Consider the following 16,264-nt stretch of genomic DNA (forward strand, 5'->3'; position numbering starts at 1 on the left):
TTCTCCGAGAGTTTGTTTTAAAGTATAATTGAACTATGACTTCATGTTAGCTCCTAGTATACAATATAGCCATTCAATGTTTCTATACATTTCAAAATATCACCATGATAAGTCTAGTTACCATCTGTCACTGTAAAAGAAATATTATGTAATTGACTATATTCCCCACTCTGTACATTTCATAGCTGTGACTCATTTATTTTATAACTGGAAGTTTGAACCTCCTAATTTCCCTCTCCCATTTCTCTCCTTCCCCCACCCCCACCTCTCAGGCAACCACCTGTTTTCTCTATATCTGTGAATCTGTTTCTGTTTTATTATGTTTGTTTGTTTTCATTTTTAGATTCCATATACAAGTAAAATCATACAGTTTTTGTCATTCTCTAATTTTACTTAACATAATATTCTCTAGTTCCATCCCTGTTGTCAGAATGGCAAGATTTCATCTTTTTATGACTAATACACCACTCAGTGTGTGTGCACATATATATCACATCTTTTTATTCATTCATCTACTGATGGGCACTTAGGTTGCTTCCAATTTGGGCTATTATAAATAATACTGCAATAAAAATAGGGGTGCATATGTCTTTTCTGATTAGTGTTTTTGCTTTCTTCAGATGAATACCTATGAGTGGAATTGCTAGATTATATCATAGTTCTCTTTTTAATCTTTTTGAGGAGCCTATATACTGTTTTCCATAGTGGCTATACCAATGTACATTCCCACCAACGAAGTTCCCCTTTTCTCCACATTTTCCCCAACACTTGTTATTTGTTGTCTTGTATTTTATAATAACCATTCCAACACATTTTATTGTAGCTTTAATTTGCAATTCTCTGATGATTAATGATGTTGAGCATCTTTTCAGATGCCTGTTGGCCATCTATATGTTTTCTTTGGAAAAATGTCTATTCAGGCCCTCTGTCCATTTTTTAATCAAGTTTTCTTTTCCCACATTGAGTTATAGACATTCTTTGGATATTTTGGATATTAACCCCTCATCAGATATATTGCTTGCAAATGTCTTCTCCCACGCTGTAAGTGGTCTTTTCATTTTGGGTATAGTTTCTCTCAATGTGCAAAAGCTTTTTAATTTCGTGTAGTCCCATTTATTTTTTGTTTCCTTTGCCTGAGCAAAAAAAAAAAAAAAAAAAATCAATATTGCCAAGACTGATGACAAACAGCACACTGCCTATGTTTTCTTCTAGACGCTTTGTGGTTTCAGGCCTGACATGTAACTCTTTAATCCACCGTAAGCTTACTTCTGTGTATGGTGTGAGAGTAGGCCAGGTTGATTCTTCTGCACATAGCAGTCCATTTTTCCAACACTATCTAAGAGGCTGTATCTTCCCCATTGTATATTCTTGCCTCCTTTGTCACGGATGGATAATGTAAGTGTGAGGTTATCTGTGGGCTCTCTATTCTGTACCATTGATCTATGTGTCTGTTTCGTAATGGTGCCACACCATTGATGACCATAGCTTTGTAGTATAGTTTGAAATCACAGACTATGATGCCTCTAACTTTGTTTTTTCTCTTGTTCATTTTGGCTATTCAGTGTCATTTGTGTTCCCATAAAATTTTAGAATTATTTGTTCTACTACTGTGAAAACATTATTGGTATTTTGATAGAGACTGCACTGAATCTGTAGATTGCCTGAGCATAATGGTATAGTAATTTTCATAGTATTCTTCCCATCCATAAGCATGTTACATCTTTGTGCACCCTCCCCTCCACTTTAAACCTTCTCAGTAAGTTATTTCTTAAATAGAAAAAAAAAAAAAAAACCCTCAAGACCCCAAAGAAACTAAAACACAGGTATCTTTAAAAGAAAGATATTTGCCTTTCTTTACCAGCAATTTTGTAATTTCAACCCAGATTAAGAAATAGGCACAAGAATACATATAGTGATGACCAGCACGATTAGCAACATCTCACACTGCAAAGTACTATTCACTTTAATGCTTCTCAAAAGTCTTTAAGAAAAATTTAACTTCTTGAATTAAAAACACCAGTAGAGGCAGACAGAATGAATGGTGACAAGAAGAGGAAATGAACTACAGAAGAAAATCACTCAGATTCACTGCAAACTACTAACCAATTTCCAGTAAAAGGAGGCCTTCTTTACCTCGCTGTAACCAAGAAATTATGACTTAGCTTGCTCCCTCTGAGAATATTTTAATCCATAAAATAAAATTAAAATTAACATTAGATTTATTCAGTCACTTCTTTCCAAATGTGACCTTTTATTCTACAGCAGTAACTCTCAGCGGAACACCAGGGACCCTTGGAAGGGCATCAAAATATTTGTTCATTAAATGTGTGGGAAAAAAATTCATCTTCCTTTTCTTTGCCCATCATGATCCCCAGTGATACAGAAACTCCATGTTCATATTCCAGGCTGAGGCTTTGACAAACCATTAAACCACATGTGGAATATAATACACGTTATTTAGAACCATAAGGAAATAAACATTAATACCCTATGCACCCTTTTCAATAAAGTGATTAAATAAACTCAGCTGTCTGGAATACACAAACCTAACTTTTGCAGGTTCTAGGCTCTCTGGGGTACTCACGTATTATTTGACAAATGCCTGTTTGAAAGAGCTCCCTGTCTCCCAGAGAGTGGAGACACAGAAGGTTGGGGGGCGGGGCTGGGCACAGTCACAAAGGCCAGTGGGGTGAATATATTATCTTCAGCGCTTCAGACCACACGACTGCATCCTGTCTCTACATGATACCTTCTCAGATTCAGGAACACAGGGTCACAGAGGTTCTGGAGATGAGACACTGATAGAATTGGTGACCTGACCATCTTTTGACACCACCCCCTTGAATACTGGGCTTCCCTGGTGGCTCAGACGGTAAAGAATCTGCCTGCAGTGTGGGAGACCTGGGTTTAATCCCTGGGTTGGGAAGATCCCCTGGAAAAGGGAATGGCAACCCACTTCAGTATTCTTGCCTGGAGAATCCCATAGACAGAGGAGCCTGGTGGGCTACAGTTCATGGGGTTGCAAAGAGTCCGACACTACTGAGCAATGGCAGTTGTTGACCGTCCCCTGTTTTCGGAGGTGGAGGTTCTTCAGAGGGAGCCATGCGCCCTGTGAGGGGCTGAGGATCTCTGTGGAGGAGTCAGGCCCCTCAGAGTGGCTCTGTGGTTGAGAGCACCTCAAGCATCTTCCCCTCTAGACGCCTGAGCTTCTGATGGCTGTGCTTGAGCGCCAAGGACAGTACTTCTCATTCTGAAGTTCTCTGCAGACAAAGCTTCAACTTTTCATTTTTCTTTTGGTGACTTTGTAAATTCTTTGAGAAAATGAATTTTAACATCAAAGGCCTGTGAGTGAGTTGCAGAATTTAGATTTTTTAAACGCTAGTTTTTGCTTCAGCATCACAAAGGAGCAAAAACAAAGCATGCGGGTAAGGTGATACATGGGAGGTTATTGCTAACTTGTACTGCCAGGAAGACCATGCCTAATTAATCTGGAGTTACAAAGAGCACACGTCAGCATTTTTCACTCAATTAACAAACAAAAGAAAATCCAAAGGGCTTGGAGGCCATATGGAGCCAGGGTCCTTCTCACAAACCTGAGAAGACGTTTTGTGGATCCAGAAGGAGCCGAGCCTATGGAGCTATTTAAGGTTCTACGCAGGAGAATAAAGGTTTCCAGTTACGGCATTAAACTCTGTTTATTTAGTATTTGAAACAGGGTGTACATTTATGAATTTGTATAAACATTTATTAATAATACATCTAAAATCCACAACCAGTAAACAATCTGTGCTTTCCTCTGTGTACAGTTTTGGAGTGGACATCTGCATGTTTTGGTGTTGTGGAGGGACCCAGTCTGTGAACCTAACCAAACTGCATCATGACCATGGTAACTGTGACGGAAGTGCCCTGCTCCCGAAAAGGGGCTGCTCCTGGCACAGAAAAGGCGTCACGCTTTGGAACTACTAAGCCAGGTGCCAAGGAAAAAAGAGACACACAGCGGACACGATGAAGAAAGAACAAGAAGGGGACGCCGGAGTCCGTGTCACAAGCCGGGCAGTGACCTCTAGACACACACGCCCCCCCTTCAGAAGCTTCAGGCGTCAGAGCCTCTGCACCTCCCACTGGAGGGGCTCCCCCCCAGCAGGAGCTCACACTCGGCGCAGACAGGCTTCTGAGGGCACCGTGGGGGTCACAGCTGCAGCTCCGAGGTGCCCACCAGGCCCAGCGCCCGCGCTTCTTCCGGAGTCAGGCCGCTCTTCAGGGTCCTCCGCACTGCCGGGGCCAGAGACGAAGGGGCGAGAAGAGAGGGCAGGGTTAGCAGCCAGGCCCCTTCCCCGAGCAGTCACAGTGCTCACGACCCCCGGCCCCACCCTACCCCTGCTGAAGAGCCCCGGCTGACTGGCTGTTTTCAGGGCAGGAAAAAAATCTAGGGGCTGCCAGAGGCTGCCCTGGAGATGACCCAGGCACCGCCCTGGAGAGTTGGGCAGAGAGGGGACCGCGTGGTGGGGTGGGGCAGAGAGAGGCCCACCCTCAAGAGCTGTCTGAGAAAGGGTGCGAACTACAAGATGCAGGTGGCCTGCTGGGAGCGCAGCCTTTCCCAGCACAAGGAGCAGATCAGAGCTGGTGAGGAATTCCAGAGTACAGGAAAACACACGTTCCGCGGATGCAAGTGAGGTGAGATGATCCCGCAAATCTGCAGGGACGAACCTCTGCAGAGGCCCCCCAGCAAGGTATTAACAGAACCTGGCACAAGGGGGGAGTCGTCAGGATGAGCCCCCCAAGAGCGCCGTGGTCTCAGTTTCAACTCATCAAAGAGCCTCTACAGAGGAGAACCACTGAGCAAACAGCCAAACCTCTGAGTGGACTTGCTGGATGGTCTCTGTGAGACACACATGGCTCAAGAAGGCCCAGTGACCTCCCGCCCTGAGGTTTACAACTGGCGGTCAGAGGAACACTCATATTTAACCGACTGAGAATTGGCTTATGTTTGCCTGACATTATGGCTTTTCCATTGTTTAGTGTGATCAGTTTCAATGTCAAAGCAGAGGCAGGATAAGGTTGAAGGATGAGGCAGCTGGCCCTTCCCAGACTGGTCTTTTCATTTGAAAAGTTTCCTAATTACATTTTCCTGAATTGATAAATTGTATTTGGCCTACTCTGTATGGAAGTCATACTGAGTTTGGGATATCTGTTCTATTTTCAGAAGCGATATGTCATAGATCTCCCATCTACTCTAAATCATCAATCAACTAGAGAGTCCCTGAGATCACCAGGGAAAGCCTTTGATCAGAATGCAGAGAAAGTAAAGCTCACCCTTACTGTTTTCTCACTTTCCTTGCCAGATCTAATTCCCCACATTCCCTCTATGACAAGGGGGCCTATGTTCTCTGAGGCCTCCACAGGGGAGAGGTCCCCACCTCGAGTGTCTGCAGACAACTCCCATAACGATGCCTCCCTGGGCAAAAGCCCACTTAGCCCATGGACAAAGGGCCTGAAAGAGTCAGGTCTCTCTCTGGTAGAACAAACAGTGGCTAATACCAACTAATGAACATTTTTTTCTCTCCCAGGAATCAGCACTTTGGACAGGAAAGGGGAAGTGTTAGTCGCTAAGTTGTGTCCAACTCTTTGCGACCCCATGAACTGTAGCCCACCAGGCTCCTCTATCCATGGGATTCTCCAGGCAAGAATACTGGAGTGCATGAGCATTCCCTTCTCCAGGGGGACCTTCCCCACCCAGGGATCAAACCTGGGTCTCCTGAACTGCAAGCAGATTCTTTACCATCTGAGCCAGCAGGGAAGTCTTACTTTGGACAGGGGCCAACACCTAATCCATCAGTCAGTCAACAGATACTTCATGGAGAACCTATTGTTTGCTCAGCTCTTTAACTCAAAGAATGGATACACTTAGGGTTTTTAATAGCAGCACAAAGTTCTGCAGTGAAGGGTACCCTCAGATCAGGCCACCGCACACACCACTGCATTTCCAAGCCCAGCAGGGCCCCAGAGCCCCCTGGCCACAGCTGCTCCTGCACCATCTCACCCTCCCCCAAGCCCAGACGTCCTGGGCTCCAGACTGAGTATCTAACTCATCCAGACAAAATGCTTGGCTCCGGAGCCTTGGCTGGAGGCAGACTGCATGTAACTGAGTAATGGAATTTGTTCTATGGGGCAGCAATAAAAATACTACTTTGTAATACCCTTTATGTTCTTTAAACACTCCTTCAAGGGTTTGTTAAAGAAAGATAATAATTTTAGTGGCAGAAAACAAAATGAAATATTTCTCATTCTTGACAAGGACGGCTGAGACCTCTTATCCAAGATATAAGCTTCTGTCTGAAGAAGTCCACGCTGCACTATGAGGGCACCTCACATTTCCTTGGCAACAGGAGGTGGCACGGCTAGTGACCACTGCTCTGCACAGCTCTGCACCTTCGTGGATTACACGCTTGGCCCAGTGACCACACGAGCTGGTGGGCATTGAAAGAGGCCTCTATCACCTCTGTTCACATGTTAGCCCTATAATTAGAGTGCTCAGTTCATGTAAATATTTGAGTAAGGACCCTGGCACCTTATAGAACAGGCCCTACTCTCCTAATAGATATGGGCCTTGGGCCAGCTGATCCGGGAGCAGCCCAGAGAACAGAATAAAGCTTAATGGTGCTGTACCAGCCTTGCTGCCCTCAACCTCATGGTCTACTCCTATGTTTTAATGCCATAGACCCCTGAGACCCCTCCAGTCCAGGCTTTTCTCTGCTGTGGCAAAAAGCCAGTGTAAGTAAATGTCCCTCTGCTTGCCAGATGAGTCCCTGAAAGGTAGGGATTCAAAGAAAAATTTGCCCCATTTATGGAATCCTACTTTATGTAGGCGTTCCTGACAATTCAGATAAATTCTCCCAGAAATATATCCTAAAGAGGACCTTAAGAATTTGAACACTTTGCTAAAAAACTCAAAGTTAATTCACCTTACCAGTGGAAAGTAGATGTGAAATGCAGGTAATTGAAATCAGCCTGGTACCCCAATTCAAGTCCTACAGGGAAAGGACCCTTACAGTGTCTGTCTACCTGCTTGTCAAGTTCACTCATTCATTCAACAGGTTACAGGAGCCTCCACCTCGAGTCAAGTGTCATCTCAAGGAGGCCAGGAGCTGATGGGGACGTGGAGTGAGAGGAAGGGCACAGGGCGTGACTCTCACGCAGAAAATTTCCAGAAAGCAAAGAAGGGCTGGGGACGTATGAGAAGGAGGGGATCAGCAGAATATGGGACTCACACAGCAGAAACTAGCCTCCCATCAAACAGGGCATTCTCAAATAGCACGTCTCAAGTGCTGGCGAACAAGGAGGAAGGCGGGGGAGTGGGGGGGCTGGCTTCCATCTGATAAGATAACGTCTGGGCCCCTTTCCACTGCCTCCCCCTCCTGCTGCCTGCTTGAACGCTCCGGCTGCCTTGGAGCTCCCTGGCCTGTCACATGCGACTGCCTCCCCTCCCCGCAGCTGCTTAACAGAGAACAGACCGTGGAAATGTTTATCCTTGTCTGCCCCGCAGCCCTTCCATAGACGGCCCGGGTCACTCTGCTGGCACCAGCAGCCACTCGACGCCCCAGGCACTTGTGACAGCTCCCAGAACGCCAGCCCTGGGATCCGACCCGGGGCACCTCTGCGGTCAACATGCGGCACAGGGGGGTCTGGGGCTCATGGAAAAATCCTAAGTTTGTTTTCTCTTTTCTTCCCCGCCTCCCCCTGCAACCCTTGAATTGAAAAAAATTTTGTTTAATCCTCCAAAGTGCTCCCAGGTGACTGTTAAGTTGAATCTGAGAAGAATGACGATTGTGGTTGCCGTTTCCTGAGCACTACCATGGATTATTTCATCCCAATTGTGTGGAAACCCTATGAGATGAGGACAGGACATGAGCAACAGTGGCATGGAGAGACAGAGACCCTGGCCCCCGCGCACACGGAGAGTGGGAGAGAAGGATTCGGGCCAAGACGTTCGAACCAGAGCCCACCCTGGAGACAGCTGTGCCCTGACAAGCCTGGCAGCCCATGCACCGACCATCTTTCATTCTGATGGCAAACGGACCGAGTTTTGCTTCCACGTGACAGAAAGCCACATGTGTGCTCTTTCACCTCTGAATCACTGACAGATTTTTTTTTTCCATTTTTTGTCATATAATGCCAAGTGATCTGGAAATTAGCTGTTGTTGTTGTTTGTAATCCCTAAGATCCTAAACACTGTTCTGATGAGTATCCTGAGAACAGCATGTCTAGGATGACAGGAATTCACATCAGAGCTTGAAGATGTCCTACATGTTTGCGTCTTGGCATTGGGAAGTAACTGGCCCAGCTGCTATCAGAGCTGTTCGTTTATGCAGCCCTTGTTCCTGGAGGGACCTGTCTGCTGAGGGAGAAAAATGATGGGTCCAGTCCTGCCCCTTTGGACTTAAATACCAGGAGCTGTGTGTCATTCTTAGTAATTCAATGCTAGACATTCTGTGGCATTTTTGTGGGTTTTGGCTTTTTTTTTTTTTTGGTCAATGTCAGTTATTTAACCTTTTAGGTTAATTTCCTTACTTTTGCCCTCCATCTTTTTTTCACACAAAATCCTGTCTATTAAACACAAGGTTTCCTAAATTGACAGCTTTCTACAAAATAACTGGCCGGTACTTTTCGAAAGTGTCAAGGTCATGAATGTCTGCCACAGATCAGAGAAGACTTGAGAAGACATGATGACAATCCAACATGGAACTCGAAGTAGGATCACGGATCAGAAAAGGGCATTAGTGGGAAACTGGTGAAATCTGAGTCAAGACGGCAGTTGAGTTAATAGTTAATTTTTTGACACATTATCCTACAGTGTGCAGGGTGTTAACACTGGGGGGAGCTGGGTGAAGGATAGAAGGCAACTCTCTGAGATTACTTTTGAAGTAAGCGTAACTTTTTTGTTAAGTCTTAAAATTCTTTCAAAATAAAAAGCTAAAAAAAAAAAAAAAAAAAAAAAAAACTTGGAATGACAACAGCAAGGGGCCAAGGTTCCCAAAGCTGGATGATTTAAACTCGACTTCATAGACTCAGCCTGGGGCACCAAGAACCAGTGTCTCTGGGAGAGACCCCCGCAGTGCATCCTGACCTGGGAGATTCAGATCCCTGACTTAGGAAGAGGAAGGTGGAGGAGTAGGTGGACGTGGAGTACGTCTCTCTCCACGGATACATCAGGAATACACCTTCAGACACAGACGTGCATGCAGAACACCAGCGGAGAGCGGACAGGAGTACCTGACCAGCGGGAAAGAATATAGAGAACCATGCAAGGACGAAGGAACTAGGGGGAAAACAGGAGTGTTAGTAGGGCTGGACCTGCCCTCAGCGGGTGGGGGAACTGAAGCAGGGGTCCAATCCCCGCATGGGGGCAATTGTCTGAGTCAGGAGAAACATTTACGGCTGAGAGTGAAGCAGCTGATCTGTGGCAGCCTAAATGGAATGAGAATCAGACAGTCCTTGCTGCAGTCATACGTACCCCGGACAGGAAGACTGGTCTCCTGGAAGGTGCATATCCCTGACTTAAGTCATTGCCATCTGACTAAGACACAGCGAAGCTGCTCAGAAAGGTGATGGCCTTTGTGGCGACAGGCCTGACCGAGAATTAAGTTCACTCATGCTGAGATGGCTCTTAGCAACACTTACGGTCATTACTGTTGTTGTTCAGTTACTAAGTTGTGTCCAACTCTTTGCGACCCAATGGACTGTAGCCCGCCAGGCTCCCCTGTCCACTAGAATTCCCAAGCAAGAATACTAGAGTGGGTTGCCATTTCCTTCTCCAGGAGATCTTCCCAGATCAGGGATCGAACCCTTGCCTCCTACATTGGCAGGCAGATTCTTTACCACTTAGCCACTGTTGGGAGGCCCAACGTTTATGGTATCAGGCACTTTCTACAACCACTGGTCTGGCCACGGTCATGGCTGTGCAGAGTCCCTACCCCACTTCCCTCCTAGATCTGCAGCTATGTTCTCATCCAGTGCTCCTCCACCATCTCTTTGGTCCCTAGGTAGGCACTGAACAGAAAGCAATCAGTGAAAATGCAAAAGCAGACTGCCTTTTATGAGTCATGCAGTGGGGGAGGACAGCGGGGAGAGAGGGTGGAGTCTGGCCAGGGAGCAAAGAAGTCAAACAGTTCTCTCCATGGTTTTCTGGGATCGGAGTTCTCAGCATTGTTGAAAGTCCTGAGCAGGACAGAACTGCCTTCACCCTTTGCAGATGAAGCCCAGCTCCTTAGTGCTTATCCGAGATGTCACAACAGTACTAGACACACACAGTGCTGACAACCCAGCTTCTGTGTACAGGGGCAAGCCACTGTACCAGAGTCCCGGGGGTAAAAAGAGAGGGCCAAGATGGGTCTTGTCCACGAGTTACAGCAGACCAAGTGAGGTGGACAGTGGTGTGCAGGGAGTGATGTGAGTGATGGTAGCAAAGTGATAACGAGGTGGGCGTGTCTTCTGTGCACAAGCTCCTGGGTGACTTCCGCACGGCAGCCCTTACACATCTATCTACAGGCAGCTTCGTGTTCCTACCAGGGCCCTGGGACACCAGCGTGAAGGGAAGGGGGATGGTGAGACCCCACCACAGGTGGCTCACTTAACCCTCACAACCGTCCCGGGAGGCTGGCATGACCGCCCTCGCTGGCTGGAAGAAGACAGGCCCAGTGAAGCCAAGCCATTTAAATGGGAGCCAGTCCCCTCTGTGTTATGACTGTGCAGATTCTCAAGCATGGAGATGGATTCCATCTGAACTTGGCAGCAAAGACGATGAACCACTGTCACCTCCTGTCAGTAAGGTGCTTGGCACTTTCCGCAGCCCCCTTCCGAGAACCCTCTGCTTTGTTCCCAGAATAGCTCTCTGACGAAGGAAAGACAAATTCTCAGATTCCTCTCTTTCACGGATCCTCCCTTCTCTTTGAACCTCCACTCCGGGCAAAAGGGTGCCTGCCATTCAGACAGATGCGGTGAAGGACACAGAAGCCAGCCTCCTTTTTCAACACGCTAGTTGGCAATTTTGGAGGGTGATGGGTCTGAAAACACAGCCAGAGAGCCATTCAGCACAGGGAAATACGTCCAAGCTCTGCTTTGCCTCTTTAACTCCAAGGCTTGAGCTTTCCGTTACACCAGAGTCCCAGTCACTCCAGAGCAAGGGGCTGCTTCCGCTCTCGTGGGCTTGTGTGTGGGGCCTGTACACCCTGTTTTGGACCTGCCTCCAGGGCTCAGATGATTTGGGGTCTGTTCTGAAAGCACCGCCTCACTCCCCAGTCCCCAGGCTCTAACTATGCCTCCCAGCTTACCCCTGGCAAACTCCTCCAAAGCCTCTTTCCTGTGTCCGTCCAGCCCTGCCTCCCAGACCCTCCCAATGAAGAGCCAGGCTACAAATACCTTCCTCACTTCCCCATCTTCCTTTTCCAGTGCAAAGGGCTGGAAACCCACCATAGGTTTAGAGTTGGCCCCCGTGAACCAGTGAGCTGCTGTCAGCTCCGTTCTCTCTGGCCACTCTACTCCTGTAGCCGGGAGGGGGCGCTGATGGGGGTGGCAATTCTCCCCAAAGGCCCGTCCCTTACATACCGGCTCTCTAAAAGGCACTGACTGGCCACCAGGTTTAGGAGACTTTGGGCTCCCTCTTGGACTGATTCTATTTATCTTTTTGTGCCCTGGCCTGTGTACATGGGTGGGTGCCCTTAGCTGTCTTCAGAGGGGCAATCAGTCCAACTTTAATGAGCTGGAAGTATATTTAGGCTCTGAGTAAACAGTAATGATGTTGAGAAGACAAAAGTTTGAGAAACTCTGGTCCTTTTACTAACAACTTACTCTACTGTATTCTAACAGCATTTATTTTAAAGCCTCTGGCTCTTTCCATTGTTAGCCCTATAAAAGAATATAAAATTTGTAAGGAGGGAAGAACTATGTAAATAACATGCAGGGACATTTTTCTTAATGGGATTAGTGGGAATATTTCTGGACATTTTCAAATACCACCTTGGAAAATTACAATTCACCTGAGAACTGATCAGATCCAGCACTCAATCTAATATTTTGTGAGGCATCGCTACCATTTTCCCTAAAACAGGGTCAATAATTTTTCAGATTTGTTCAGCCTCCTCCTCCATGGAATTCTGTAACAGGTAGCATGGCAACACCCCTCAATATGTCGTAAAAGAAGATCTTTGTTATACTGAATCAACATGAACACGTCACATACCCTTCAAGAGGAAGGGTGAAGCTTTGTAAGAGGTGAGATGAGAGTCCAGTCATGAAATCAAGTCAGAGTTCAATGTTCCTTTCCCAGCAGCTCCTAGAATCAGACTTCTGGCCCCTCACACTGAAACATCGTTCTTGTAAAGAACCTAGTTTATATTCCTAAGACACTGTTGGATTCCTTGTAGGTCACATCAAAGTGATCGCATTTTTATAGAAACATAGCCCTGAGCCCAAAAATCCATGGTCACATTACAGGTGGGGCCCAGACTCCTCCTTGGAGAAAAACAGCAGGAGAGGGGGCATCCAGCCTCTCTCAGTGGGACAAGGCCTGGGCTCCTCTGGGAAAGAGTAAAAGACAAACCGCGAGTCCCTAGTGTCCCCTCTGCTCTGTGACAGGCCAGGCTAATGGCGACATGCAGACAGCCAGCGGGGCAGAGACTCTCATCCGAAGATGGGTCCCAGAGCAAAGAACAGAAGGGCCCTTTTCTTCCCCAGACCCCGAGCCTGTCCCGCAGAATCACAGTGGGAAGGAGACCTCAGATGCCTGTCAGCTTTAAGGTTTTCTAGGGAAGACCAACATTCGGGAGGCCGAAGAGAACAAATAGCCCGGGGACAAAGTGTGTGTGTGTGCGCGCGCGTGTGTGTGCTCAGTCAAGTCTCTTTGCGACCCCATGGACTGTAGCCCACTAGGCACCTCTGTCCATGAAATTTTCCAGGCAAGAATACTGGAGTGGGTTGCCATTTCCTGCCCGGACACAGTATGGGGCTGGTCAAAAAGTTCATTCGGACTTTTTCATAAGATGTAATGGAAAAAACCCAAATGAACTTTTTGACCAGATGGATACCTGCCCCAATATGATGAAAAGAAAAACCAAAATAAGAAGAAAACAAAGGGCTTGGAGAATGCTCTCTTCGACCACCTCCACCAGCTGATTCAAGAGCCTTGGCTAGATTCTTGGGGAGCATATGAGGTGCATTTGTGTTGACATTTTACAGGCTAGACATCAACTGGACAATTCAAAACATTTTACTTATTGAGACCCTGATGGTTCCAGATGGGAAAACAGCAGAACAGAGCCTGGGAACCTGGGAATTCATTACGGTGCTCTGGGCGTATCCCAACTGGCTGCATATTACAGGCTTTAAGCAGGACTCTTGGTGGGGGTAAGCCTGGCCACCAGCACCAAACATGAAAGCAGAAGTTTAAGTATACATGAGGAGTCTCGAGTGGCTTGCAGGTCATAAATTTCTAGGTTATGGGCTGGATTCAGTTTGGTTTCCTGCAACAGCTGGACTGTTATTGTCTTTAGCTAAATGAGTTATAGCCCAAATATGTTAGTTATTCATTTATCCACTTGCCTCATTGCCACCATTAAACAATCAAATCCGATGCAGCATTGTTCCAGGGTGAGGCCCCAACCAGAACTTCATGTCGATTTTGCAAATTGGTTTTTTCTCGTTCCTTTAACTTCTTGTGAAAAGCTGGAGTTTACATCCCTTTATAATAGAAATCAGAGTAACTTCCCCATCTCAAATTTCTGTGGATGGTGCCATCACTAATAAACGAAACCTGTTACAGATAAACACTTACATACATGCAGAGCTATATTTGTTGTAGCAACTGCATCACAGGACAAAATATGTTTGGCTAAATAAAAAGAATATAGGGCTGTTTTGCATAAGATTGGAATGGAAACGATACCACAGGAAATTATTTTATGTCAACCACAAAAACAGGCAAAATATCTCTCTGGCCAGACTGAAGAGGAAAATTAATTATGACTGTGTTATTGTTCCCAGTGACATTATGTGTCTCTCTAAGAATCTGGCCAGAGGGCAGGGCCAACACTCTTTGCCAACACAGACATACAACGTATAGGAGGAAGACATAGCCTGGGCCTCCAGGGACTGGTCAGGCCCCTGCCTCATGCAGTCTCCTTCTCTGAGATCCCTGGCCCAAGCCTGCCCATCTTCTGGAGGGCAATCCCTGGCCTGGCATCCTTTGTGTACTCCTCTCCTGTGGTCCGACTTCCCCCAGCGTGCTTTCCCTAGCTCTTCCCAATGGAGACCCTTGCACTGAGGTTGCCCACTGCCCACTGATGCATGGTTTCTTCCATTTGGTTACTGGTTTAGTAAAGTAAATAAGAGGAAGGTAATAAAGGACAAGGGCTTCCTTGGTGGCTCGGACGGTAAAGAATCTGCCTGCAATGTGGAAGACCTGGGTTCGATCCCTGGGTTGGGAAGATTCCCTGGAGAAGGGAATGGCAACCCAATCCAGCGTTCTGACCTGGAGAATTCCATGGACAGAGGAGCCTGGTCAATGGGGTCACAAAGAGTCAGACACGACTGAGCGACTTTCACTTTCAATAAAGGACAAATACTGAACATAATCTACTTAAGACCCCAAAAGCCTTTCATAAGTTTCATTTAAAAAAAAAAGCGCTATTTAAGAAAAAGATTTCTGATTATGCAAACAACAAGAGAAAAATATGCAAATGATGTAGACAAGCCATACAAAGCAGAAGAGATGCAAACCACAAGAGGCTAGACCTTCCCTGTGTGCAGAGAAAAATTAAGTTAAAACATAAAGAATGCTATTTCACACTCTTCAGAAAAAGGCACGTGCAGGCCTGGCCTGGAGCACACAGTGAGGAGACAGTGAGGGTGAGCTTCTGGAGAAGAGCCTGCCCCCCAAGATGTGCACATCTGGGGACCCTGTGATTCCAGTCTTGGCCTCGGAATGGCCCAGTGCCACCTCTGCCTTACTGTGCTCGGGTCCCCCGGGGATCCTGTTAAATGCAGGTTCTGAATCAGCTGCCCTGGAGAGGCCCCTGTGAACATGTGTTTCTAACCAGCCTCCAGGAGATGCTCACGTTGTCTGAGGAACAACTTTAAGTAGCAAGCCCCTAGTCAAGATTTTACATGGGAGCACCAGGAGGATGGCAAAGCAGCACCAGGAAACAACGGAATGTTGGAAAACATAAAGACAGCGATGCTGGAGTCCACAAACAGATTCTTAAAGACGTAAAAAGTCCCCCTGAATGATAGGTTTCTATTTTAAAAATGGAGGGAGTGTGGCAGAAGCCACACAAAGTGGAGCGAGAGTCCTTCTAGTGTCACCAATCACCCGGGGGCACGGGGAGGACCCCACCGCACAGGCTCTCCGGAGGTCGGCTTGAGTCCAGCCCAGACACCTGGCATTTTTAAAGCTCTGCAGGAAGTTCTAATGTGCGCCCACGGTTGAGAGCCACAGTTCAAGAAGGTACTCGAAGCGTGTACCAGCAGGATGGACCTCCTCTAGGAGCGTGGCAAAAACCAGCCTCCTGTCTCACTCACTGAGAACCACAGCCCCAACCCCCCGAGTTCTGTAGTTTGCGAGTCTCTGCCTCTCCCTGCAAGCGGTGTTGAGTGGCACTTACTTTTCTGGGGAAAATGTCCACTAGAATCTAAACGCAATGATATGAAAGGGGCAGGGTCTGAGAGCCTGTGGCAATTCGGTTTAGAGTTATTTACCCTGGAAACACACATGACAATGGTTCAAACAGAACCAGGGCGTCCACAGCATGCATCCCAAAACGCAGCCACCCCCGGTGAGTGCAGGGAGGCACTGCATGGGGAGGCTCTGAGTTTGAGTTCTTACTGAACTCTTGCCTCCTGAAGGTCACTCTCTTTTCACTCTGGGAGCCAAGACAAGGGGAGGTGACCAGGAATCCTTTTTACGAAACATCAGAAATCCCTGTCCCAGTCAGCATTCCTGGAGGCTGAGCTGGTGGAGACTCAAGCTGTCTCTTGAGTGACCGGCAGCAGGCCAAGGCTTTGGGGGTGAGCTCTCTTCTGAAACACAGGAGGGCCATGGCCATGTCAAAGGATTCAGGGAACCTGCTTCTCGAAGTGAGCCGTCCCTGTGAGACTCAGCCTGGTGCCCACAGAGGCGTCTCCACACCTGTCATTCAGCCAGTGGGAGCAGGTAAAAGGGAGCAGGAAATATCCTCTATTTGGTAGGAAATTTTTTAAAAAGCCTGATCAACCT

General features: G+C 47.1%; 1 protein-coding gene across 9 annotated transcripts in view; it reads right to left on the reverse strand.

Annotated features, from left to right (window-relative positions):
* Positions 1-3,676: 3,676 nt before the first annotated feature.
* FHOD3 (formin homology 2 domain containing 3) overlaps positions 3,677-16,264 on the reverse strand; it is a 502,620-nt gene continuing 490,032 nt past the window's right edge. For all 9 annotated transcript variants that reach the window (XM_043888946.1, XM_043888942.1, XM_043888941.1 and 6 more), the window contains one exon: positions 3,677-4,272. In XM_043888946.1, the coding sequence (XP_043744881.1) occupies positions 4,190-4,272 (83 nt within the window). In that variant the 3' untranslated portion in view covers positions 3,677-4,189. The remainder of the gene's footprint in view (positions 4,273-16,264) is intronic.

The sequence above is a fragment of the Cervus elaphus genome, chromosome 27 (assembly GCF_910594005.1).
Source record: "Cervus elaphus chromosome 27, mCerEla1.1, whole genome shotgun sequence".
NCBI lineage: Eukaryota > Metazoa > Chordata > Mammalia > Artiodactyla > Cervidae > Cervus > Cervus elaphus.